At 43.0% G+C, this 27,384-nt stretch overlaps 1 protein-coding gene across 1 annotated transcript in view; it reads left to right on the top strand.

The window, feature by feature from the left end:
* Positions 1-27,384, top strand: part of LOC124721899 (serine proteinase stubble) — a 230,786-nt gene that overhangs the window by 70,946 nt on the left and 132,456 nt on the right. Inside the window, exon 2 of the mRNA XM_047247053.1 lies at positions 14,030-14,137. Coding sequence (XP_047103009.1) covers positions 14,044-14,137 — 94 coding nt within the window. The 5' untranslated portion in view covers positions 14,030-14,043. The remainder of the gene's footprint in view (positions 1-14,029; positions 14,138-27,384) is intronic.

Here is a 27,384-nt window from a genome sequence, read left to right as displayed (position 1 = left end):
AAATACTGCAAAATATTAAAGACTGTAATACGGATGTCAAAGCAAATATATTACAAGGAAAAGATAGTCATATCAGATAACAAAATAAAGACAATATGGGATATAGTGAAGGAGGAGACCGGTAGAACCAGACATGAAGAGGAACAAATAGCATTAAGAGTAAATGATGCATTGGTGACAGATGTGTATAGTGTTGCAGAACTTTTTAACAAACATTTTATAACTGTTACTGAAAAGATGGGGTTGTCAGGTTCGGTAGATGCTGCTATGGATTACCTTAGACCAGACATTTCAAGTAACTTCCATAATATGAATTTGACCCTCACTACCCCAACAGAAATAATGTCCATCATAAAATCTTTAAAATCAAAAACATCTAGTGGGTATGATGAAATATCAACAAAGTTAATTAAAGAATGTGATTCTGAGCTAAGTAACATATTAAGCTATCTGTGTAACCAGTCGTTTATCAGTGGAATATTTCCCGAATGGCTGAAATATGCTGAAGTTAAGCCACTGTTTAAGAAGGGAGATAAAGAAATAGCATCAAATTTCCGTCCAATTTCACTGTTGCCAGCATTCTCAAAAATTTTCGAAAAAGTAATGTACAGTCGTCTTTATAACCATCTTATCTCAAATAACATACTGTCAAAGTCACAGTTTGGATTTCTAAAAGGTTCTGATGTTGAGAAGGCTATCTACACTTACAGTGAAAATGTACTTAATTCATTAGACAAAAAATTGCAGGCAACTGGTATATTTTGTGATCTGTCAAAGGCATTTGACTGTGTAAATCACAATATCCTTTTAAGTAAACTAGAATATTATAGTGTAACCGGAAATGCTGCAAAATGGTTCAAATCTTATATCTCTGGCAGGAAACAAAGGGTGTTATTAGGAAAGAGACATGTATCAAGCTATCAGGCATCATCCAACTGGGAACTAATTACATGTGGGGTCCCACAAGGTTCCATTTTGGGGCCCTTACTTTTTCTTGTGTATATCAATGACCTTTCATCAGTAACATTACCAGATGCCAAGTTTGTTTTGTTTGCTGATGATACAAACATTGCAATAAATAGCAAATCAAGTGTAGTCTTAGAAAGATCAGCCAATAAAATATTTGTAGACATTAATCACTGGTTCCTAGCCAATTCTTTGTCACTAAACTTTGAAAAAACACACTACATGCAGTTCAGAACTTGTAAGGGGTGTCCCAAGAGTATATGTCTAACATATGATGACAAGAAGATAGAAGAAGTGGACGGTGTTAAATTCTTGGGATTACAGCTTGATAATAAATTCAACTGGGAGGAGCACACCACAGAACTGCTGAAGCGTCTTAACAAATCTCTGTTTGCAATGCGAATTTTGTCAGACATAGGGGATATAAAAATGAAAAAGCTGGCATACTATGCTTACTTTCATTCCATAATGTCATATGGGATTATTTTCTGGGGTAATTCATCAAGCCAAGCTAAAGTTTTCCGGGCACAAAAACGTGCAGTAAGAATTATATGTGGTGTGAACTCAAGAACATCCTGCAGAAGCCTGTTTAGGGAACTAGGGATACTAACTACAGCTTCCCAATATATTTATTCCTTAATGAAATTTGTCATTAAAAATATATCACTTTTTCAAACCAACAGCTCAATTCATGGAATCAATACTAGAAATAAGAATAATCTTCACAAGGATTTAAAGTCACTTAGTCTTGTACAAAAAGGTGTGCATTATTCAGGAACACACATTTTCAATAACTTGCCAGCAGCCATAAAAAGCTTAACAACCAATGAAATTCAGTTTAAGAGAAGCCTAAAGGATTTATTGGTGGCCAACTCCTTCTACTCCATTGATGAATTTCTGAGGAAAACCAACTGATTTGTATATAAGTACAACATAACTTCTGCACAATTTCAGTGCAGTAATGTGTTCACTGAAAATTTGTGTGTGTGTGTGTGTGTGTGTGTGTGTGTGTGTGTGTGTGTGTGTGTAAGTATAATCTAACTTCTGCACCATTTCAGTGCAGTAATGTGTTCATTGTAAATAAGTATTACAGTAGTTGTATTACATGTTTCTTACCTTATAAATAAATATAAAACTTTTTTATTTTAAATTCAGTGCAATAGTATTTGTAAAATGACTCTTAGTGTTCATTAAAAAATGACGATCATTCCACTTGGGACCTGTGGAATGGTACATTAGCTTATTTGTTTTAGTTTAAATATTTGTCATGTATTGTTGTTTTTCTGACATGTTCCACATCCTGGAGGACCTCCTCACTATGGATCAATTGGAATGAAAGTAAATCTAATCTAATCTAATCTATGATGATACTCAGATACACTGTGAAACACAAGGAATGAAAATCGGCAAGTCATTCAGTTCACCTCTTTTCAGCTAACATGGTAAGTAATTCAACTTGAGGAGAATGATGAGACAGGATCTAATAACAAAAGCTTTGAAGAGCAAATACGACTGCAGTGACTGTATGTGCTGACTTATTGGTGACTTCTTCTCTTCTTTCACATTTAACCTGATGCTGGGTCTGTTCTCCGTTTTTCGGAGAGAGCTTGTGAATCACATACACGGTGTAGACAGGATCCGACAGAAAAAAGCGGTGCTTGATATGCAGCTGGGGCACGGGGGTTCACGGAAACAGAACTGGGGCATGCCACAGGTAGAGAGATGCTGAGCGGCTCCCTGGACGACTGCAACTATTGTTTGGTTTCATGGCATTTTTCTACTCTGGCCCGCCGAGCAGAGGTCTGTGGGATAGGAGAAAGAACTTGTATCAGCAGGAGGCCGTCACACTGCCCGTGCTTAGACTAATGTCTTCAGCGAATGAGACTCTACAGCTATCCAAAAAACATGAAGATGGCACAGAATTAGCAGCTACTCTCACGCACAATTCTTTAACTTTCCCAGGATCTGAGAAGCGGGGCTAGCTGCCTGACATGAAAACGCCGATTGGTATAATCCATCTGATGCTGTGACGTCGGATCAAATAGAGGGAAGCTTTTTAGAGAAGAGGGGAGGCCAGGGAAGTCACTGGAGTTTTTTAACGTCACACACTTTCTTGGTGGGTTATTCTGCTGAAGAAGCAATTAAGCCATTAGCGGACAGAGAGTACATGTTTTCTTGGCGGAGGGTGGGGGTGGGGGGTGGGGGGGGGGGGGAGGAGGAAACAACAGGTTGTTCGATTCAGGTAGACAAGACAGGGACTACAAAAATAGGTTCTGGAGCTGAGCACATCTCAGCAGGCTGTGGTCTCCGCTGGAGCAGCCGATTGGGGGTCGTGAGTTCGAGTCTGCGAAGCGCGATCCTAACGTCGTTCTTCAGGGAGACAGAGGTAACATTGTACTCGTCTTGCACTTATAATTCATGGACAGCAGTAACTACAGCACAGCCAAAGGAAAAACACCGGTAGACATACATCTCTGTATAGGGCAGCATGTCTGTCGAAAACCACCGTTGTGGAATGGTGCTGCTGAAATGACAGAAATCACTTAATGAGTGTTGTAGTCTTTCTCTGAAATTAGAGAAATTACTCCCGAAAATTAAGGTTTTTCCAAATATGAAAAACTGTTCCAAGGTACATCTAGGAACAAATATTTTATTCAAATTTCAAAGTGTTTCAGTTGAGAAATACTTGCCAATAAGCATTTTACAGTATGTCTTACATTATTACTCTACTATACACCAACAATCAGTAGGTGAAAGCAAATTGAGAAGTACACTACTGGCCATTAAAATTCCTGCACCAAGAAGAAATGCAGATGATAAACGGGTATTCATTGGACAAATATATTATACTAGAACTGACATGTGATTACATTTTCACGCAATTTGGGTGCATAGATCCTGAGAAATCAGTACCCAGAACAACCACCTCTGGCCGTAATAACGGCTTGATACGCCTGGGCATTGAGTCAATCAGAGCTTGGATGACGTGTACAGGTACAGCTGCCCACGCAGCTTCAACACGATACCACAGTTCATCAAGAGTAGTGACTGGCGTATTGTGACGAGCCAGTTGCTCGGCCACCATTGACCAGACGTTTTCAATAGGTGAGAGAGCTGGAGAATGTGCTATCCAGGGCAGCAGTCGAACAGTTTCTGTACAGAGAAAGGCCCGTACAGGACCTGCAACATGCGGTCGTGCATTATCCTGCTGGAATGTAGGGTTTCGCAGGCCTCGAATGAAGGGTAGAGCCACGGGTCGTAACACATCTTAAATGTAACGTCCACTGTTCAAAGCGCCGTCAGTGCGAACAAGAGGTGACCCATACCATCACGCCGGGTGATACGCCAGTATGGCGATGACGAATACACGCTTTCAATGTCCGTTCACCGCGATGTCGACAAACACGGATGCGACCATCGTGATGCTGTAAACAGAACCTGGATACATCCGAAAAAATTACGTTTTGCCATTCGTGCACCCAGGTTTGTCGTTGAGCACACCATCGCAGGCGCTCCTGTCTGTGATGCAGCGTCAAGCATAATCGCAGCCATGGTCTCCGAGCTGGTAGTCCATGCTGCTGCAAATGTCGTCGAACTGTTGGTGCAGATGGTTGTTGTCTTGCAAACGTCCCCATCTGTTGACTCAGGGATCGAGACGTGGCTGCACGATCCGTTACAGCCATGCGGATAAGATCCCTGTCATCTCGACTGCTAGTGATACGAGGCCGTTGGGGTCCAGCACGGCATTCCGTATTACCCTCCTGAACCCACCGATTCCATATTCTGCAAATAGTCATTGGATCTCGACCAACGCGAGCAGCAATGTCGCGATACGATAAACCGCAATCACGATAGGCTACAATCCGACGTTTATCAAATTCGGAAAGGTGGTGGTACGCATTTCTCCTCCTTACGCGAGGCATCACAACGTTTCACCAGGCAACGCCGGTCAACTGCTGTTTATGTATGAGAAGTCGGTTGGAAACTTTCCTCATGTCAGCACGTTGTAGGTGTCGCCACCGGCGCCAACCTTGTGTGATTGCTCTGAAAAGCTAATCATTTGAATATCACAGCATCTTGTTCCTGTCGGTTAAATTTCACATCTGTAGCACGTCATCTTCGTGGTGTAGCAATTTTAATGGCCAGTAGTGTATCTAGCAGCGGCATGAGGAAGTTCCAAATATTGGCTTAATACCACATTCCTTAGCTGAATCAGTTTTTAAATTCGGTGAGAAGGCTGGTTTTATTGCGAGCTTACACTGCTGGTGATTTACACCCGCACTTTCGGTCTGTTAATACACACCCCTGTGATCACCGTCTATATTCAAAGTGTTGTATTTGTCTGTAAGACCCGTTAATTCAGAAGCAATACCATACCTCCATTTATAAAACATATACAGTTTTTAACAGGGATACCATTACCGATTCTTATGTGTATCTGTGGATCCAAGACCACTTTTTATGCAGTGTGACAGTAACTTAGTTAATGTGATCATGTTTTTAATAGCTGGCCGCTTAAAAGATGATTATGTCTCTCTTCCTAAAACACATAGGTACCACTCGCAAGAAAAACAAATGGAGCATGTCCTTCCATCGCGAATTTTCGCTCGCTATTGTTTGGTGTAAACAGAATTCAATTATTGATGAAGTATTATACTTAGTAGGGAATGTGCGACAAAATTAACATTAATCAGGAGGGTTACAAAGTACGTGTTGGGGTTTGTGGTCAGTGTTCCGACATGTGGAAAGAAAATGAATATGTCCAGTTGTATGGCATGTATGGATTTGACGTGGAAAATTGCGATTTCAGTGTATCCACAGCTGTAAGGGGCATGAAAGATTTTACGTGGAAGATTATGTCCAGTCTTAAGGAGGATATACATATTGGTATTCCAGTGTGAGATTAGTCCCATAGCCACAGCCTTCAGGAGGCGGCATTTCCGATACTTCGCTCATTGCTGAATGTAACCAGATTCGAGCTGCAATCGTGTATTTAATTGTAATTACAGCAATCAATATGTAACTGGTTTTCTAGGATGACTATGGCGGCCATCTGGGTGTGTAGTCGAGATGTCCAGTGACCAGAATGAGACATTTCTGGCTTAAGGCTGTTGCAAGCAGTGAGTACAAAGAAAAGTTACAGGCACCCAGCTAGTCAGGTCTTGCCTGCAGCCACAGGTAGAAGTCCTGGCAGCGACCCTTGTGGCGCCTTCTGGATAGCTGAATTGTGAACTACACTCAGTATGCACTTGGTTGTCTCCATGTTCACGTGTGTTGCATGCATTCTCCATGAAAGATTAAGCAATTCAGTATCGATCACTGACAAGTATTGGCACTTGGCATATTGATAACATCCGAATTCCTACCACTTCAATCATTCCTTAAGGCCCTCCATGGTGCACTCTGGCAGACACATGCACCCACAGCTGCAGCTGCAGTCACAACGACACTTATCTCTGGCCTCTGAGCAATGGCACTGGTGGTATATGATGCAGGAAACTCCAGATGGTGGCTACTGTACTGCGCTTCATTCCATTGCCTGGTGTTTGCAGTAATTATATCATGGGAGGTGGGGGTGGAGGTGCAGACGTGAACTCTATCCAAGTGGGGGAGCCCTGTCTCCCATTGACTGATTAAATGAAGAATATGCATCAATATATTACTGATACTGATTTGAATTCTGTGTCATGAGGACCTTCCTCTCCAGCACCAAGTGAATTTCTTTCCTGGCAATTTTTTCTGGAAGGGGGGAGGGAGTGGGCGAGGGGCAGGGGGTGTGATGTCCTCTGGTGGTGGCACTGTACACTAGCTCAGTCGATCCATGCATGTCATGGTGAGCACACACACGAAAATTATCCAACAAGACTGCAGCAGTGTAATTACATAATTGGGACACATAGTTACTGGATATGAGCTTTTTCCACCAAATAAAGAGATTCAGTGCCTGAAAACTGAATTTTATAAATAAACAGTATATCCTCTGCCATGTAACTGACACTGACTTTAATCTCATATCATGAGGTCCTTCCTCTCCAGCACAGATTGAGTCCTGCAGGACTTCCCAGAGGAGGAGGAGTTAATTAATTGTCCAATTTAATTAATTAGTGAATTAATATTATATCAAAGTTGTGCTTGTATAGGTGAGTGGATTTTCTAGAGGGGCAGAGAAGGAAGTGGGGAAGTGAAGGGATGGGGTGTTTCTCACAAGGACAATTTATCCCCAGAGGGTCATAAATCAACCTGCAGGAGTCACAAACAACTGAGTGGGACAGTAGATTAAGGGGAGGGTAGGGTGTCATAAATCAATCAAGTTTTCCCTGAATTTATGCTTGCCCCTGAATGTATGCAAGCCACACTAACAAAATGCACTGATACCCCCCTTGCCCTACTACTCATTTTCCATGGCAGTAGAATCTCTTTGGTTTGAAGGTACAAGATGGTGCACGGCCCACAAAGCATAACTTAACCATCTTTGTGTTATGTAACAACTTTTAATAATACACATATTTTTACTCATCATGAAAGTCTCAAACTGAAGAATTAACGATATCCTCCAAATAACTTTAGTATGGCAAAAAAGAAGACCCATCATGAAGTAATTATCCGAATGGGACGGAAACCTGTAGATGTGACATACATGTAAAAGCAAACAAATTATTATAATTTCAGAAAAACTGAATGATTTATCCAGGAGAAAGAGCATAACGAATTGAGTAAGTCAATCTGGCCATTATGCAAACAGTTATTTGGCTAGGTATTAATTGATAAGAGCTGTTAGATGTCCTCCTGAGGGATATCGTTCCAATTTTCGGTTTATAATGCCGAAAGCTCGTGATGTTTGGAGGGCTGTGCCCATAATGCTCCAAAAATTCTCAGTTGGGGAGAGATCCAGCTGCCTTGCTGCCAAGATAGAGTTTGGCAAGCGTGAAGACAAGCAGCAGAAGCTCTCGCCATGAAATGAAATGTAAGCCCAGGGTGGCTTGACGGGCAGGGAAATGGGATGAAGAATATCGTCGATGGCCCACTGTGCTGTAAGGGTGCCGCAGATGACAACAAAGGGGTCCCGTTATGAAAAGAAATGCAACCACAGACCATAATTGCTGGTTGTCGGGACATATGATGGACTATACTCAGGTGGTAACCACCAGTGTCCAAGGTGTCTTTGATGCGTGTTCACTGGTCACTGGGGTTCAATTCGTAGTGAGACTGATCTATGAAGTCAGTTCTGGTCTATTCAATGAGATTCCAGGCCGAGACATGTCTGAAGACGCCCTCGACAGCGGTGGGATATCAACCTGAGCATCGCCCGTCATACGGACCGACAACCACGAATTATGGTCAGAGATGCCATTCATAGTGGGACCCCTTTGCTTGTCATTCGCGGCACTTTTACAGCACAGCGGTACGTCGACGATATTCTACTCGCCTTTTTGTTGCCCTTCATGGCAAACCAACCTTGGCTTACATTTCAGCATGATAATGCTCACCTGCACACAGAGAGAGTTTCTACTGCTTGTCTTCACGCTTGTCAACCATAACTTGGTACCAAAATTGTCGGGTGTCTCCCCAGTTGAGAATGTTTGGATCATTACGGGTGGGCCCTCCAACCAGCTTGGTATTTTGACGATCTAACACTCCAACCGGACAGAATTTAAAACTATATCCCTCAGGAGAACATTCAAGAACTGTGTCAATCAATGCCAAGCCGAATAATTGCTTGCCAAAGGGCCATTGGTGGACCATCGCGTTATTGACTTGCTCTATTTGTTAAGCTCTTTCTCTTCAATAAATCATCCATTTTTCCGAAATTGTAATCATTTGTTTTCCAGTAGATGTAAATCACATCTACCACTTTCTGTCCCCATTCGGGCAATTACTTCTTGGTGCGTGTTTTTTTTTTTTCAGTCCTTAAAGTGTATTGTGCAGCACTTATGTAGAACTCGTAGTATTTACAAAGGTTGCACAAAACGCTGTCTAATGTCTCCCAGCGACAAAAATGTAGAAAATGCCGGGAACTGCTTATGGTGGTTTCTGGTGTGCATTCCTTCATGTTATTCTAAGATCAGTCATTAGATTGAAACGAGGAAGAAACACCCATGTACAACACTCTTCCCTACCTTTTAAGTACAATCTTGGCCTACTCCCACAAGTCTTTTTATCACTTTCACCACGATATCTCTTATTGTGTACTTTGAGGAAAAATAGATGCCCATTTAGGGGACATAGCTCTTTAGCAGTCCTCAGTTTTATGTACAACCAAATGGCCGCAGGGAACAACGAGTGCATGTGTACAAGAGGTAAAAATGATCCATAGAACGGAATAGAGCAGGCAGAATACCCCTAATTTGTAATTAGTGTCATCAGCTCACACTTGAACAGCACAAGTACGCTAAATTTGTTAAAAGTCAAGACAGTGTCGTAATTTCAATTGTCTTCATTCAAGGATATTCCAAATGCTCGAGCTATGCACATATAAAGATTACAATGACAAGGTAAGAGATTCTAGAATGCGTAATGTAGAACATCAGCGCGTTTTCTCCACATAATAGATGCGCAACGGAACAGCGGTCTAAAGAAACTAATATCAGGCACATTTGTCCATATCAATTTTGTTATGTTTTGTTTTCTCTTATAGTCTAACATCCACATTTGTCCATATCTATTTTGGTATGTTTTGTTTTCTCTTATAGTCTAACATCCCAAAAACCCTGAAATGATTCGTTTCATTTTATATCAATCTTTACTCGACAGCCACTGCTAATATGGGATAATCATTTCTTTGTGTCTGTCTCTCTGATCATTTACCGTTCATCAGCTGCTGGTGTCTTCTCATCTAACTTTCGTTTGGATTACTATGGGGGCCAAAGAGTTAATTTTCTCTGGTTTTGTCGCATGTCATTCGGACAAAACAGTTCTTTACTTTGTTTATGTTAGCTGAAAGTTTTAAGTATACCGTTTCCTGGCCGTATATGAGGAGGCTTGTTTCGAGCAACAGTGTGTATTGTTTGCGAGACGATCGCTGTATTCGTTTCTGGAAATCCAGCGCTGCTTCTCTGTTCTTCAAATACAGTTTGCTACCACAGTGCTCTAACTTTCACTTTACACGTATTAACCTGTTTAAAATTTTAAATACAACGAAAAAAGGAAATCGCACTTGCACTATCACACGTAAAGCCGGGACCTCGTTACTATTATCTACTGTCGTGCATCTGACGTGATTTGAGCATCATATAAACCTGTAACACAAAGGTAGGACCACTGCTCGATTCAGGCTACTTCCTAACGTAAATCAGGTTTTTTAAAGCACCCTCGTATAGTGCTTGGGCAGAGTACCATGTACTCACGATACACAATAAAAGCTGCTGATCTATTTCATTGTTTATACATCTTCACGAGAGAAATTTTCGAATTTATCGGATGTTTGCTAACTGATTTGATGATCTGAAGCCAACAGTATCCATAATGGAATTTTAAGCTTTGTTCCCGTGCTTACAGAAAATAACGATGAATTAAAGAGGGTCCTCCTTGTCAGACCGTCGGGGGTTTGAGTTCTCCCTCGCGCATGCGTGTGTGTGTTGTCCTTAGCGTAAGTTAGTTTAAGTTAGAGTAAGTAGTATCTAAGTCTAGGGACCGATGACCTCTGCAGTTCGGTCCCATAGGAACTTACCACAAAAATCTTGTCAGAACACAATTTTTGGTTTGTCTAAATCTCAAACCATTCACAAAGATGTCCGCCCTCTTGCAAGAAGACAGTTTTGTTTTGTTTAGTCCCTAAACATGTTTCACCAATTGTAGCTGATTTCTGTTGGCAGCTACAGGTCACACATAATGTAAAAATAAGGCGATTCTGAAGACTATCTAGCTATTTCCACGATTTTTGCTGTATTCTTCCAGTCGTATTGGTATGACGGTAGTGCAACGATCGATTTAATTGAGGAGATGTGATCGACTTAATTGAGAAGTTTTCACATCGAATCCATGCCTCTACTCATTAGTTGTCACTATCATTTGACTATGTTATGTGCGAGATTCAGGCAATCTTGCATTACAGTATGACTATTTCGTATGTTGTTCTCTCACTTACGACACATTTATAGCTGTTATGAACACATTTACCAAAATGTCAAGCGAATGCCAGTTTTTGTGTATCAATCGATAGATAAACTATTTCTACTGCTGATTGAGCTTTCAAACGCTCTGTTTTAGCATATTTAGATTAGAAAGTTTATACGTAATTTCTTGTCTTAGAGCCATAAAGTAAGATAAGTACATTGTCTGACAAAAAAAGTTAAGTACGCAGAGGACGTAGTCGAATGTCAATGTAACTTCGCACATGTACACGCCTCTAGAGACCTGAAGTCGGAGTTATACAGTGAATAAAATAAAACAAGCTTTAATGTGTTGGTTGGCACGACTGATTGTAAAATATCCATGAATAACTTTTTTATATTTACACCTTGTGCATGCCATGTATCATATACATAACATAGGATTGCTAACAAGACAATCTGCCACACAATGTAGAAATAAATTTTACTTTATTTTTGCTTATTTGCATGACATACATTCATCCTCATGCTAGAAAATACACAAAATTGTTACACTTGTCTCATTACATGTTCTTGTTGAAACATAAATTGTTAAAAATATAATAAATAAAAAATTATAAAAAGTTTTTACAAATTTTTAAAAATGTTGCAAGACATTCTTATGAAGTATGAAACTTTTTGAAACAGTTTCTTACCGAAGTAAAGCACAAAAACATCATACATTCAGAACATCTCGCATTTGTTAGCTTTGAACAACCCATTCCTCTGCATCTTGATCTGTGTTTTTTTTTGTACCCATTTCTGGCATGTGCAAAGCACATTTGTATATTTTGGCTATTGGTGGTATTGGCTGAACTAATCTTCTCTTCTTTTCATTGTTCTCTCCCCTTTCTTCACTTTCCTCTTCATCACCTGTCTTTTCATGTCTATCTGGGTTGTTTTTGTTTCTCTCGGTGGTGCTGAACATCAGATTTTCAACAGTATTAGCGTCAAAGACCTTGTGCAGAAGCTGATCTATTTCTGAATCAGATAGATCTGTCAATAATATTTAGATTTTCATTTTTAAATCACGTTTGGAAGGTTTTATTTGTATAGAAAGCGTTAGAAATGCCTATCCCATTATTGAAGTTGTGAAATGCGCACAAAAATAATAAAATAACGTTGAAACAACGAATGAACAATATAAAACGCAACCGATCGCCATTTGGTCATAGGCATATGAAATCTAGTCACAGAGACTCAATGTGTCAAATATGATACATCTACTAAATTCGATTTTTTGGAAGTAAAATCGTCTTTCACGCCACTTTCTTTGATAGAATTATAGTCAAGGCACTGTTAACAATATTTTAATACTGCTTTAGAAGTAAATAAAAGATGAATTAATAATACTAATGTTTCTTTCTTGAAGCCATGCTTACTCGTCCGAAAACACTAGTTAATGACTGCTCCTGATACCTAGTGGTCATTCTGAGAACTACGAGTAGGCTGCCTGCTTGTTCTGCGGAGTGTATCGAATACGATACATTCGATGATTTACAAAAAATTGTACAAATTGTATAGGAACATCATTTGAACGGATGTATCACATGTGATACAAGGTGTCTCTAGAGGATAAGGGCGCCAGATGCTGACTGATAACTGTGAAACACAGAGGTGTCATATACTTGTATGAGACTGCCTTATCAGCATCTGACAGAGTTTGAAAGGGACCTCATGGTGGGTTCTCTATTTGGCCCGCTGGGCGCATCGTGCAATATTTAGATTTGTGGGGCGTTCGGATGGGTCTGCGGCCCAATGGACTGCATGGAAACGTAAGGGCAGGCATACGGTTCCGGCCGGCTCCGTCTGAACACCACAAGGGAGGATCGTCGGTTACGCACCAAGCACATCGTAACCTCTTCACATCTGCACCTGCTGTATTAGAACAAGTAACGGACCCCTTGCAACACTTTGTGTCATCCCGCCCTATTCGTCGGAGACTAGCAGCAGCCGGACTAGGAAATTACGGTCCCATTGCGTAGGGTGCCGTTAAAATCACAACACCAACGGCTGCGTTCGGAGTGGTACCGTGACAGGCAGGCTTGGACCGTTGATGAAATGAGTCGCACTGTGCCATTCTTACAAAGCGGTGTTACTCCTGGCATCATGGCATGGGGAGCAATCGCGTATGACTACAGCACATGGTTAGCAAGCATAATGGTACATCATGGACATTTTGCGTCCACATGTGATACCTCACATGCGACAGTATTGTGGTGCGATTTTCCAATAGGACAATGTTCGTGTAGTCTTCTTTGTTTTTTGTTCGTCCACACACGGCACCTGCCTCTACGAAATGTCTGCGTGATGTTGAGGTACTCTGTGGCCATCAAGGTCCCCAGATCTGTCTCCAGCAGAAAATGTGTGAGATCATCTAGGATGTCAACTCGCTCCTAGTGCCGGTATCTTGGATATCAACCACCAGCTAAAACAGTTGTGGGCCAGATTGCCTCAAGAGAGGATAGAACACAGCCGCGCGGGATTAGCCGAGCGGTCTAAGGCGCTGCAGTCATGGACTGTGCGGCTTGTCCCGGTGGAGGTTCGAGTCCTCCCTCGGGCATGGGTGTGTGTGTTTCTGCTTAGGACAATTTAGGTTAAGTAGTGTGTAAGCTTAGGGACTGATGACCATAGCAGTTAAGTCCCGTAAGATTTCACACACATTTGAACATTTGATATAACACATTTATGACCCCTTCCTAACCGAATCAGTGCATGCATCCAGGATAGAGGGGGCGCAGTGTCATACTGATAAGTGAGCTCATACTGCCAAGTTCTTTGTAAATCTAACTCGATTTTATATTTACTGAAGGAATATCAAGTACCCTCCCATCCGGTGAATTTCATTACGTTTCCTCGTCCCCTCCTGAATACTGCACTTTTTTTGTCAGCGATATAAAACGTACAGTGCACAAATAAACATGTGTGTAACGGAGCTGCGGCAGCTGTAGTAAGGAGAACGCGTGCTGTTGCAGGGCTGGAGCGAGCCATGAGCGCGTGGCGGCTCGTGGTGCTGCTGCTCGCCACGGTCATCGCGTACTCCAGCCCCGCTGCCTCTGCCTCTACATACGCCTCCAGCTCTGGTGAGTATGCAATGCAAATACTATCGGCGACAGTGCTGCCAAAGCACAGTTACTAAACACAGCTTTCCGAAATACCTTCACCAAAGAAGACGAAGTAAATATTCCAGAATTCGAATCAAGAACAGCAGCAAACAGAGTAACGTAGAAATAGATATCCTCGGAGTAGTGCAGCAACTTAAATCACTTAACAACGGCAAGTCTTCCGGCCCAGACTGTATACCAGTTAGGTTCCTTTCAGAGTATGCTGTGTAATGGTTCTTTATTTGCGAATCCACTACCACCCGCCAACCCTATTTTTCGATAGCGTAGATTAATGAATATTTTTCTACGTAATGTCTCATATTTTTCACTCTTTTCAAATTTGATTTCATTTTTATCTGTATGTACGTCGATATTTTGAGATGTTGAAATCGATATAATATCTAGTGTGAATATCTTTGTACTTATTGTTATCTTTGATGCTGGCCTGTGACTTTTGGCGCGGAAGCGTACAGAGTAGTCAAGTTTTTCTGTTGAATGTGAACAGTCTTAACTTTGTGTTGGAAATGAAAAGATGAGTCTGAGTTGTGCACAATGAAAAATGTTGTGAGTTTTATTAAGAGCAGTAACGGCTGCGAAATTGTATGATGAAGTAATGTTTTGAACATGCGAAAGTATAAAAAGTTTAATAAATGTGAAAAGTGAGTGTCAAGAATTATTATGAAGTGACTATTGTTTAAAATAGTATGAATCACATTGCAATGAAAAACATAAATGATCAAGTTAATCCTGAAAGATTGTCTTCGTAAGTTCTTCAAGTCGGCGTAATTAACATCCGAGTGCCTTCCGCACCAGCAGCGACAGTCAGGCTACCGAGACAACATTTTTAATTACGAACCAAAGCCAGAGCGAGATAGTCGTTGGATTGCAAATACAAGATAAGTGATATTATTGTTAATTTTCTTCAGTAAATGTAATCAATTGATGTAGCAATACCCGCCACATTAAAGACCTTTAAGTTGCGCAATAAAAAGATCATACTTTGAGTGCACGAAGTGATAATTTTTGAACTAATTAACTGATAATGGAGGTATTGTTATAGCTGATACAATAAAATGGTTCAAATAGCTCTAAGCACTATGGGACTTAACATCTGAGGTTCAAAAATGTTCAAAGGTGTGTGAAATCTTATGGGACTTAACTGCTCAGGTCATCAGTAACTAACCTTACACACTACTTAACCTAAATTATCCTAAGGACAAACACACACACACACACACACACACACACACACACACACACACACACACACCCATGCCCATGCCAGAGGGAGGACTCGAGCCTCCGCCGCGACCAGCCGCACAGTCCATGTCTGCAGCGCCTTAGACCGCTCGGCTAATCCCGCGCGGCTAACATCTGAGGTCATCAGTCCTCTAGACGTAGAACTACTTAAACCTTAATAACCTAAGGACATCACACACATCCATGCCCGAGGCAGGAGTCGAACCTGCGGCCGTAGCAGCAGCGCGGATCCGGACTGAAGCGCCTAAAACCGCTCGGCCACAGTTACCGGCGCTGATACAATAGCTGCATACTTAACAATCATATACTACCGTTCGCTCTACGAAAGATCCGTATCCAAAGACTGGAAAGTTGCACAGATCACATCAATATTCAAGAAAGGTAGTAAGAGTAATCCACTAAATTACAGGTCCACATCATTAACTTCGATATGCGGCAGGGTTTTGTAAAATATATTGTATTCGAACATTATGCATTACCTCGAAGAGAACGGTCTGTTAACACACAGTCAACACGGATTTCGAAAACATCGTTCTTGTGAAACACAACTCTTTACTTACACGAAGTATCGACAAGGGATTTTAAACTGATTCCGCATTACTAGATTTATGGAAGGCTTTTGACACTGCACTACTCAACCGGCTTGTAGTGAAATAGCGTGCTTACGGAATATCGTCTCAGTTATGTAACTGGATTCGTAATTTCCTGTCACAGACGTCACAGTTCGTAGTAACTGACCGAAAGTCATCGAGTAAAACAGAAGTGATTTCTGGCGTTCCCCAAGGTAGTGTTATGGCTCTTTCCTGTTCCTTATCTATACAAACGATTTAGGAGACAATCTGAGCAGCCGTCTTAGGTTTTTTGCAGATAATGCTGTCGTTTATCGACTGGTGAAATTATCAGAAGATCAAAACAAATTGCAAAACGATTTAGAAAAGACATCTTTATGGTGCCAAAATTGACAATTGACCCTAAATAACGAAAAGTGCGAGGTCATCCACATGAGTACTAAAAGGAATCTGTTCAACTTCGATTACACGACAAATCAGTCAAATCAAAGGCCGTAAATTCAACTAAATACCTAGAAATTACAATTACGAACAACTTAAATTGGAAGGAGGACATAGAAAATGTTGTGGGGAAGGCTAACCAAAGACTGCGTTTTATTGGCAGGACACTTAGAGTATGTAACAGATCTCATAAAGAGACTCCCCACATTATGCTTGTTCGTCCTATTTTAGAATACTGCTGCGAGATGTGAGATCCTTACCAGATACGACTGACGGAGTACATCGAGAAAGCTCAAAGGAAGAGAATGTCACCGAAATAATACAAGATTTGGGGTGGACATCATTAAAAAAAAGCATTTTTCGTTCCGGAGGAGACTTCTCACGAAATTTCAGTCACCGCCTTTCTCCTACGAATCAGAAAATATTTTGTTGACGCCGACCTACATAGGGAGAAACGATCACCATAATAAAATAAGTGAAATCAGAATGCGTACGGAAAGATATAGGTGTTCGTTTTTCCCGCGCGCTGTACGAGATTGCAATAACAGAGAATTATTGTGAGGGTGGTTGGATGAACCCTCTGCCAGGCACCTAAATGTGATTTGCGGAGTATCCACGTAGATGCAGATGTAGGTCCTTCAGCTCTTCTGCTGTCCACCGGTGTCAAGAAATACCTACTGTGCTCTCTCGAGTGGTACTGTACAAAACTGACGTGACTCCCTCGTTGAATGCACAAATAAACGACTAAGACCACACAATATCCTTCTACACTTTTCTTGAAAATTGGCGAAATAAGGGTGTATATTGATCTGAGGTGTCGGCTTCCGTAGCTGAGTGGTCGGTATGGCTGAGTGCCACGCGGGTCCGCGCCAGAGATTTTCTTGGTGGGAGGACCGGAGCGGGGTGCACTCATTGTCGCGAGGCGAACTGACAAGCTACTTGATTGAGAAGTAGGAGTTCCAGGTCACGAAAACACAACGGCTGGGAGAACGGTGGGCTGAAATCACGCCCTTCCGTACCGCACCCAATGCCACCAGGGGCAGAGGATGGCACGGCTATTCGTCGGTACCGACTGGCCGGCTACGGACTGTGGACAGATTTTACGAGGTTACTTATCTGCGGTACTGCGCTTATAGGACAGTTTAAAATTCGTGTATAGTATGATATCTAATTGCCCATCCACCAATTCGTGTCTCATGTATTCGGTGCTGACTCAGTTTACACTAAATAAAAAGTATACTTGTTCTCAGCCCAGTGATTGGTTTGAACGCCGTAGTGCTTTACTAGCCATGGACCTTTGGAGGTGGTATGCATTTTTACGAATTTTAAACTGACTTATCCGGCCAGTTATAAGGGTACGTACAGTTTAATGTCAACTCCAAACTACGGTGGCATTTGTAGCTTTCACTTCACAAGTTATTGTCAGACGTGAAAGAACCTATAACTAACAGAAAAAATCATAGGATCGGATGAGTATTTAGCTCTGGTTGCTTGTATTGGTAGGCTGCCACTTCTCCACTTGGTGACTTAAGCATACCAGTTTACATTGGCAGAAAAAAAACTTCTGTAAGGATTTACCATAGAAATACCATATTTGTGTTAGGAAATAATAGAAGGTAGTAGATGTAATGATTCGAAGCTGCGTTCTGTGGATGGTGGACGACGCACTAACTACGCACTGACCATAAAAGCTCTTAGCCTATAACAACAGCAATTGCAAGCTAAAAGAGTGATCCGTTGGTTTGAAGACTATTGTATTATTTGAGACTGCAGGCACGAAAGGGGACATTTGTCCGGCACGATGGAGGAGAGCTGTTTCTGAAGGAGCCGGCACACGGACCGTGCTTGCGAACATAAACGTTGAGCGTGCCGTGTTCAACGTGCTGCTGAACGCTCAGTAACGGTGCGGCTTGTGCATACGGTACTTTTTCTCAACGTGATATACACGATCGTAGTGCGCTCCAGCGGCAGTAGCCGTCTGTATCTAGCTCGCACTGTTTACGGAACGGGCGGGCGTTAAATTGCAAAGTTAGCTCAATTAAAAAGGCACATTTGCTCCATTTCCCATACGCTAGTCATGTTGTTCTGTCTGTAGTATTCATATATAAAAATTTCAATATGTAGACATGTTATAGGGCAAAAAGACAAGTACGATGTCCAGTCAGTAAGGAAATCGGCTTATAAAAGTTCCGTTACAAATTGTGCAATACAAATTTACAATAGTCTGCTATGTAAATGTGGCATGGAATGCAGCTCCACCCTGCCGCGGGGGGTAGCAGAGCGGTCTAAGGACGCCTTGCCACGGTTCGCGCGGCTCCCCCCGTAATAAGTTCGAGTCCTCCCTCTAGCATGGTGTGTGTGTTTCCTTAGCGTAAGTTAGTTTAAGTTAGATTAAGTAATGTGAAAGTCTAGGGACCGATGACCTCAGCAGTTTGGTCCCATAGGAACTTACCACAAATTTCCAAATTTTTTTCTGCTCCAACCTCCATTTATCACACCTACGGATCCTCGAACGCCATGCACTCATCCTAGCCTTTCGAATCAGCATACCTTCCTCCACTCGCATCCGCCATCAACTTATAAAATTCCCCTCCCTCTTCTTCCATCCTGAACATATTCGAATATTCTACGTTAAGCGTAAACTCGATACTACACATCCTCTAGTTCCCCCCCTGCTCACTGAGCCTAGTACTCTGCCGCTCCTCTATCACCGCATTCCCCCAACACTACACCTCCACACTCTCCACGTCCGCCGCGCGATCTATGGGCGTCTTGTCACGGTCCGGGCGGCTCCCCCCGTCGGAGGTACAAGTCCTCCCTCGGGCATGGGTGTGTGTGTGTGTGTGTGTGTGTGTGTGTGTTGTCCTTAGCGTAAGCTGGATTAAGTAGTGCGTAAGCTGAGGAACCGATGACCTCAGCAGTTTGGTCCCTAAGATCTTACCACAAATTTCCAATTTTTCTCCACGTCCCCTCCTAACGAAATTTAATCGCCTTCCCTTATCCGACCATGAAATCCGCCCTGATATGTATCTGTTCTGCCAGATCTAAACAGAACCCACCCCACCGCCCTCGGTCAGGGCTCCCTTCCTCCCCACCCTAATTCTAAGTCTTGGTCCGGAACGGCATCCTTTTTCACTCTCCCGCATTCCTCCCTCAAATATCCACCCACACAAACACCCTGGTACACACTATCCCAGCTGCTAAGTTTCCGTGATACCTTGATACCCCTCTTCTTGGCATTTTACTTTTTAACTTATGCAATTGTCCTTCTGTCTTTTCTCTTTTGTGGAACATTCATTTGCCGTTTCATATGTGTCAATCTTTTACTTAATCAACAAATCCACATTTATATATTATGCCATAACTCGCTTTGCCAACCGCCATGTCCAGGTTTATAATACGTTTTAAACATTTTGCTTATCTGACTGAAGAGTAGTGACAGTCCAGCCCCCTCCCTCCCCCCCCCCCCCCCCCACCAATTCCTCGAGCTCATAAGGGGCGACGGGAATGACATGACAAAATAAAGGAAAAAAATAGGGTAGTTCTCCACATAAGATAAAATTATTTCACCATTCTCATTTTTTAGTAAAATCCTAAGGTTATTCTTACTTTATCACTGGATCCATTTAGCAGCAGAATCTTTACAGCTTGAGAAATATAAAACTTAAACCAATAAAGTGCAAAATATCTTACTGCAAGTAGTGCACGCTGTCTTGTAGATTAAACCAGTCGATCAAACTCATTCCTCAGAGAGAAAGCGCTTATTAAACTAATAATAAAGAATCAGAACCTATTAGAAAACACTAAGGCTAGTAAAACACTTTTTGGATTCACTGAGATAAGAACCAGCAACACATACGCATACACTACTGGCCATTAAAATTGCTACACCACTAAGATGACGTGCTACAGACGCGAAATTTAACCGACAGGAAGAAGATGCTGTGATATGCAAATGATTAGCTTTTCAGAGCATTCACACAAGGTTGGCGCCGGTGGCGACACCTACAACGTGCTGACATGAGGAAAGTTTCCAACCGATTTCTCATACACAAACAGCAGTTGACCGGCGTTGCCTGGTGAAACGTTGTTGTGATGCCTCGTGTAAGGAGGAGAAATGCGTACCACCACCATTCCGAATTTGATAAACGTCGGATTGTAGCCTATCGTGATTGCGGTTTATCGTATCGCGACATTGCTGCTCGCGTTGGTCGAGATCCAATGACTGTTAGCAGAATATGGAATCGGTGGGTTCAGGAGGGTAATACGGAACGCCGTGCTGGATCCCAACGGCCTCGTATCACTAGCAGTCGAGATGACAGACATCTTATCCGCATCGCTGTAACGGATCGTGCAGCCACTTCTCGATCCCTGAGTCAACAGATGGGGACGTTCGCAAGACAACAACCATCTGCACCAACAGTTCGACGACGTTTGCAGCAGCATGGACTATCAGCTCGGAGACCATGGTTGCGGTTACACTTGACGCTACATCACAGACAGGAGCGCCTGCGATGGTGTACTCAACGACGAACCTGGGTGCACGAATGGCAAAACGTCACTTTTTCGGATGAATCCAGGTTCTGTTTACAGCATCATGATGGTCGTATCCGTGTTTGGCGACATCGCGGTGAACGCACATTGGAAGCGTGTATTCGTCATCGCCATACTGGCGTATCACCCGGCTTGATGGTATGGGGTGCCATTGGTTACACGTCTCAGTCACCTCTTGTTCGCATTGACGGAACTTTGAACGGTGGACGTTACATTTCAGATGTGTTACGACCCGTGGCTCTACCCTTCATTCCATCCCTGCGAAACCCTACATTTCAGCAGCATAATGCACGTCCGCGTGTTGCAGGTCCTGTACGGGCCTTTCTGGATACAGAAAATGTTCGACGGCCGCACTGGCCAGCACATTCATCAGAACTCTCACCAACTGAAAACGTCTGGTCAAAGGTGGCCGAGCAACTGGCTCGTCACAATACGCCAATCACTACTCTTGATGAACTGTGGTATCGTGTTGAAGCTGCATGGGCAGCTGTACCTGTACACGCCATCGAAGCTCTGTTTGACTCAATGCCCTGGCTTATCAAGGCCGTTATTAGGGCCAGAGGTGGTTGTTCTGGGTAATGATTTCTCAGGAACTATGCACCCAAACTGCATGTAAATGTAATCACATGTCAGTTCTAGTATAATACGTATATTTGTCCAATGAATACCCGTTTATCATCTACATTTCTTCTTGGTGTATCAATTTTAATGGCCAGTAGTGTAATTCTTTGACCATCAACATGACGTTTCTCGTCATTTTGTTACAATAATCATACAGTTTACGAGGGGTTTTCGAGAGAACCTCAATTTGCTGATGCTTAGAAACGGCACACATAGATATGGGCTTCAACTGAATGCCAATGTGGCGTCTCGGTACCTTCTGCTGAAGAAAGATGGAGTGCATGTGAACCAGGTGGCGTTCTTCCATCTCATTTTCAAACGCACGTTCAGAATATCTCCCATGCTACACATTGCACTGCACGTTCCAAAAGACTCCCCAAGGTGCTTTTTCCACGCTACGACGTCAGCAACTCTACAAACTCATCGCTCACCGTTCAAATTGTCGGTCCGTGTGCCGACGAGTTTAGGCACGGTTCACACTGAGGCTATACGATATGCGATGCGACGCGCGATTTGACACAGAAGCAATCCGATTCGGCGGAGCGCATAGAAACGTAGTGGATGCGAGTTAACTAGTACGCACTGGGATGACAGCGATACGACAGCGACACGCAGCTCTGTCGTATCACTCGGCACAACACGGAGTGCCGGTCGCTGCACTCAAGTTGTGTCATACGATACACAGACAGGCAAATATAAAGTCAACCAATGCGCCTAAAAAGCTGTTTTGTGTTGACGAAGAAAAGCTACATCAGTCTCTGCAGTTAGTTTCACAGTAAAAGTTTTCGCGTAAAAAGTTAAAAACCAATGTTTTGGGATTCGCGCATGTTCCCCGCTATTCCGTCTTTCCCATTCAATTTTGAGGAAAATATTCTGTAAAAAAATTATTTTTTCGCATCTTATAGTCTTACATCGCGACTAGATAATAATCTGAGTTTTCTTTTCATTATTGCCCGTCGTTATTGTGGCACTGCGAAGTTATGTAAAACGCCGAGCATATTTTGGAAAGTCTGCAGACAAGAATGTAGTCACTGCCCAGGTTACGTTTGATACATTTTAGATCGTATGCTGTTGTATACAAAATATAGGTAACGTATCGAAATTGTTTTTAGCGTGGAAGGAGGGCGATACCTCTTTCCATTCTCGAGAAAATACGTGAAATGCAGGGTGGTTAGAAAGAGTCTAAAAGGTTTGTAAGGATGTTGCAGGGTAGGTTGTGTTGAGAAATAATTGTTAAGAAAAGAATCGACACGCTCCGCCGTTTCCGAGTTTATTAGCAGTGAAGTTAGCCAAACAAGCAACCGCGGGCAAATTCAAGTGGCCTACCAGAGACGGTGTCGCCAATCGTGTTATTCGTTTGATTTCCTAAAACCGAACAAGAGAGCGATACAAAAATTGGACGTGGGACGGTAGTAGGAATCGAACCCGAGCCAAAGTCTGACCAGTACCGCGCGTTATTGTTTACAGCTATGAGAACAACTGACATTAATTTCATCTGGCGGGCCTCTTGAATTCACGTGCGTAATGGCCTGAGTGGATAACTTCAGTGCTAATTAACTCGGAAACCGCACTAACGTATCGAATATATTTTTTTTTAACAATCGTTTCTCAGCGCGATCTAACCTGCGACACCATTGCAAGCTTTGCACGCGAGGTTAATGCTTCCTGCAGTGCGGAGGTCGGAGCTGCCTGAAGTTTCTCTTTTTCATTTACTGCCGATATAAGCTGAAACTGGAAATGAAAAATTTTCTGAAATGGAAAGACGTCGGAAGTCATCACCTGATGATGTTAACTGGAAGTTTTCTGTGTATGTTCCCTGATTGCATGAAACTTTGCGACAGGCATAAGGTGAACAGAAAGCTAAATTCCTGTTACTTCTGAATGAGCAGCTGGACGAAGCCAAAGAGGACGCGTCGGGATTTTCTTTATCTTCATGGGCTTCTTACATTTCTTCAAAAGCATTGTCTATCTCTATATAGAGTTTCCAGCCCACTGCTACATCTGATCTCACTTCAAATCCAGCAACATTTCTTCTTAATGCTCCTGAACAATTGTAGAAATCCTACAAATGGTAACCATTATTTATGTATGTACGTACCACACTGGTTAATGTACCACCCTACGTCGTCTTATAAATAATTAACTTTTATAGAGGCATTTTAAAGTCATTCACACACTTTCACCAATTTACCTTATTGTAATGAGTAACTTCAAAATGGTTCAAATGGCTCTGAGCACTATGGGACTTAACATCTGAGGTCATCAGTCCCCTAGAACTTAGAACTATTTAAACTTAACTAACTGAAGGACATCACACACATGCATGCCCGAGGCAGGATTCGAACCTGCGACCGTAACAGTCACGTGGTTCCGGACTGAAGCGCCTAGAACCGATCGGCCACCGCGACCGGCGAGTCACTTCACAGCAGAAGAAATAGCACATAGAAAATTTTTTGGCTGTTTTGTCAGGATAGCTGATAGCAGTAGCTCAAAAAAGTAGAAAGTGTCAGGATTCATTGTGTAGAATTCGTGGGATTTGTTTTCTTGTTGGGAGAGCTCACGAGAAACAATTGACTAATGTTTGATATTTATAACGCCGAATAGGCGCAGCCAGTGTTTCCTTTTCTTTGTTAGTTTCTTGAGTTTTAAATAATGATAAGCCACAATAACGTCGTCTCAGAAGAGCACATGAATGCAACTGAAAATACACTCCTGGAAATTGAAATAAGAACACCGCGAATTCATTGTCCCAGGAAGGGGAAACTTTATTGATACATTCCTGGGGTCAGATACATCACATGATCACACTGACAGAACCACAGGCACATAGACACAGGCAACAGAGCATGCACAATGTCGGCACTAGTACAGTGTATATCCACCTTTCGCAGCAATGCAGGCTGCTATTCTACTATGGAGACGATCGTAGAGATGCTGGATGTAGTCCTGTGGAGGCGGGCTGCACGATGTTGGGGCGTGAGCGGAAGACGGCCTAACGGTGTGCGGGACCGTAGCCCAGCTTCATGGAGACGGTTGTTAATGGTCCTCGCCGATACCCCAGGAGCAACAGTGTCCCCAATTTGCTGGGAAGTGGCGGTGCGGTCCCCTACGGCACTGCGTAGGATCCTACGGTCTTGGCGTGCATCCGTGCGTCGCTGCGGTCCGGTCCCAGGTCGACGGACACGTGCACCTTCCGCCGACCACTGGCGACAACATCGATGTACTGTGGAGACCTCACGCCCCACGTGTTGAGCAATTCGGCGGTACGTCCACCCGGCCTCCCGCATGCCCACTATACGCCCTCGCTCAAAGTCCGTCAACTGCACATACGGTTCACGTCCACGCTGTCGCGGCATGCTACCAGTGTTAAAAGACTGCGATGGAGCTCCGTATGCCACGGCAAACTGGCTGACACTGACGGCGGCGCGCAGCTAGCGCCATTCGACGGCCAACACCGCGGTTCCTGGTGTGTCCGCTGTGCCGTGCGTGTGATCATTGCTTGTACAGCCCTCTCGCAGTGTCCGGAGCAAGTATGGTGGGTCTGACATACCGGTGTCAATGTGTTCTTTTTTCCATTTCCAGGAGTGTAAAACAGAAACGTGATCCGTGGTGTCTTGTTGTTTGTCGTATGGCGAATCACATGGAGCATTGTATTGCATATTGTATCGCCACAGTGGGAACACGAGTGTTGCTCTGATATGCGTCGCGTCGACCTTTATTGCAACGTATCGTATAGTATATCGTATCGTATCGTTGTGAAACGCGCCTAAGGGCGATCCAAGGAAAGTTTACTTGCTGGTCGTCCTGATTTGGTCATGTTCTCGCCTGGATCGGTGCCTCCGACAAACAGTCGTTGCCAGTCTCACCATGTCTACAGCACAATTCAGAACTTATGTTCCACCCAGAGTGTGAGCTAGTGGCATTAGGAACCATTTGCTGAAAGCTACGCTTCGAGCATAGATTTAATCATTAGGCATCCGGCCGAATATCATCATTGTTCAACTCGCCGCTCTGTTGGTGATGGCAGTTTGTCTGTGTGGCGTTGGTGAGTGGCGTGACAAGATAAAGCTGCCTTCAACTCGAAGCTCGGCTTCAACGTAGCACCTAGCTAGGCATGGTCCTAATGGATCTGACTAACCGTTGCTTTCTTCCGATCTTAGAGCTTTCTTACCGACCCAGTTATAGGGGCATTTGCAGCTTACCATGAATCCCCAACTACGGCGCAACTCGGCGTTTATCACATATACAAATTGATGTCTGGAATGAAAGAAGTGATAAATGACAGAAAAATATCCTGGGGTCCGCTGAGGGTTGATTGCTGGACTTAAGGGACTGTAGACTGATACACAGGAATGTATCGGGCAATGGAATAGCCTAAAATGCTTCACAGTTCTGATGTATGCTGATAGAACACTAAACAGCACAAGATACACCTAGAACGTTGTCCAGCCTATTCTGTTACTGTTTCTAAAACGTCACATAGAGGGCTGCCCCAACATGAAAACTTTCACATGTATATTTCTCACACTTGACGCCACCTGTCCCCCATTCAAGATGTGGTGAACATGATGGGGCGGTTTCTGGTTTTCACTGCATTACGGGAAACATACATTGACAATTTCGACAACGAGTGGAGGTATAGCGCCACGTTGTCTCTGAAGATGACAACCGACTTGTCTATGCTAATCTCTACATTGACTCTAGAGAAGGCTACACGAAGTTCTTCAGGACTGTCTTTATTTGCTGTATGATCCTTATATCATGCTAGCGACCCACCTCGGCTTCGCACGGACAACACTAAGTGAACTTATCTATGGCTGGATGACTTGTCTGGTGTAGTGGTAATAAATCATATTCATAAATCTTCGCCGGCCGGAGTGGTCGAGCGGTTCTAGGCGCTACAGTCTGGAACCGCGCGACCGCTACGGTCGCAGGTTCGAATCCTGCCTCGGGCATGGATGTTTGTGATGTCCTTAGGTTAGTTAGGTTTAAGTAGTTCTAAGTTCTAGGGGACTGATGACCTTAGAAGTTAAGTCCCATAGTGCTCAGAGCCATTTGAACCATAAATCTTCCTCATAAATCATTCTGCGTAATAGCGAAAACCATATCAAAATGCCTACAGTCCTTCCTGAGATAGGCTTCACATACAGACAGAACAACATAGCGGGGGACTTTAATTTATAATATTAGTTATATAATTTACAGTGATATGAAAGACAGTTCAGTCACGAATGAGTATTATTTCAAGGCAGTTATTATCATTTTACACCATTGTGTCTTGAGAATCTCACGATGCTGAACCACTCTATAGAGACGTAAGGATTGTTGTTTTGCTGCGCGGGATTAGCCGAGCGGTCTAGGACGCTGCAGTCACGGACTGTACGGCTGGTCCCGGCGGAGGTTCGAGTCCTCCCTCGGGCATGGGTGTGTGTGTTTGTCCTTAGGATAATTTAGGTTAAGTAGTGTGTAAGCTTAGGGACTGATGATCTTAGCAGTTAAGTCCCATAATATTTCACACACATTTGAACATTTGATTGTTGTGTTGTTTTGTACATGTATCTCCTAATAAGTACTAAGGAGAAATAACCCAAGAAGAAACACATTTCGCACACACACACACACACACACACACACACACACACGGACACTTTCAGTCATAGTGTAAGTGCATGATTGGAACTGTATTAGACAGTTGTAAAGATTACAATGCTCACTAGAAAGTGCCAGTAGTGTCGTAGCTTGCTGGTAGGATCAGTTTTCAGAGTATAAGGTGTGTGTAGC

Source organism: Schistocerca piceifrons, chromosome X, assembly GCF_021461385.2.
Source record: "Schistocerca piceifrons isolate TAMUIC-IGC-003096 chromosome X, iqSchPice1.1, whole genome shotgun sequence".
Taxonomy (NCBI): Eukaryota; Metazoa; Arthropoda; class Insecta; order Orthoptera; family Acrididae; genus Schistocerca; species Schistocerca piceifrons.
This window is presented reverse-complemented; position numbering and strand designations above follow the sequence as displayed.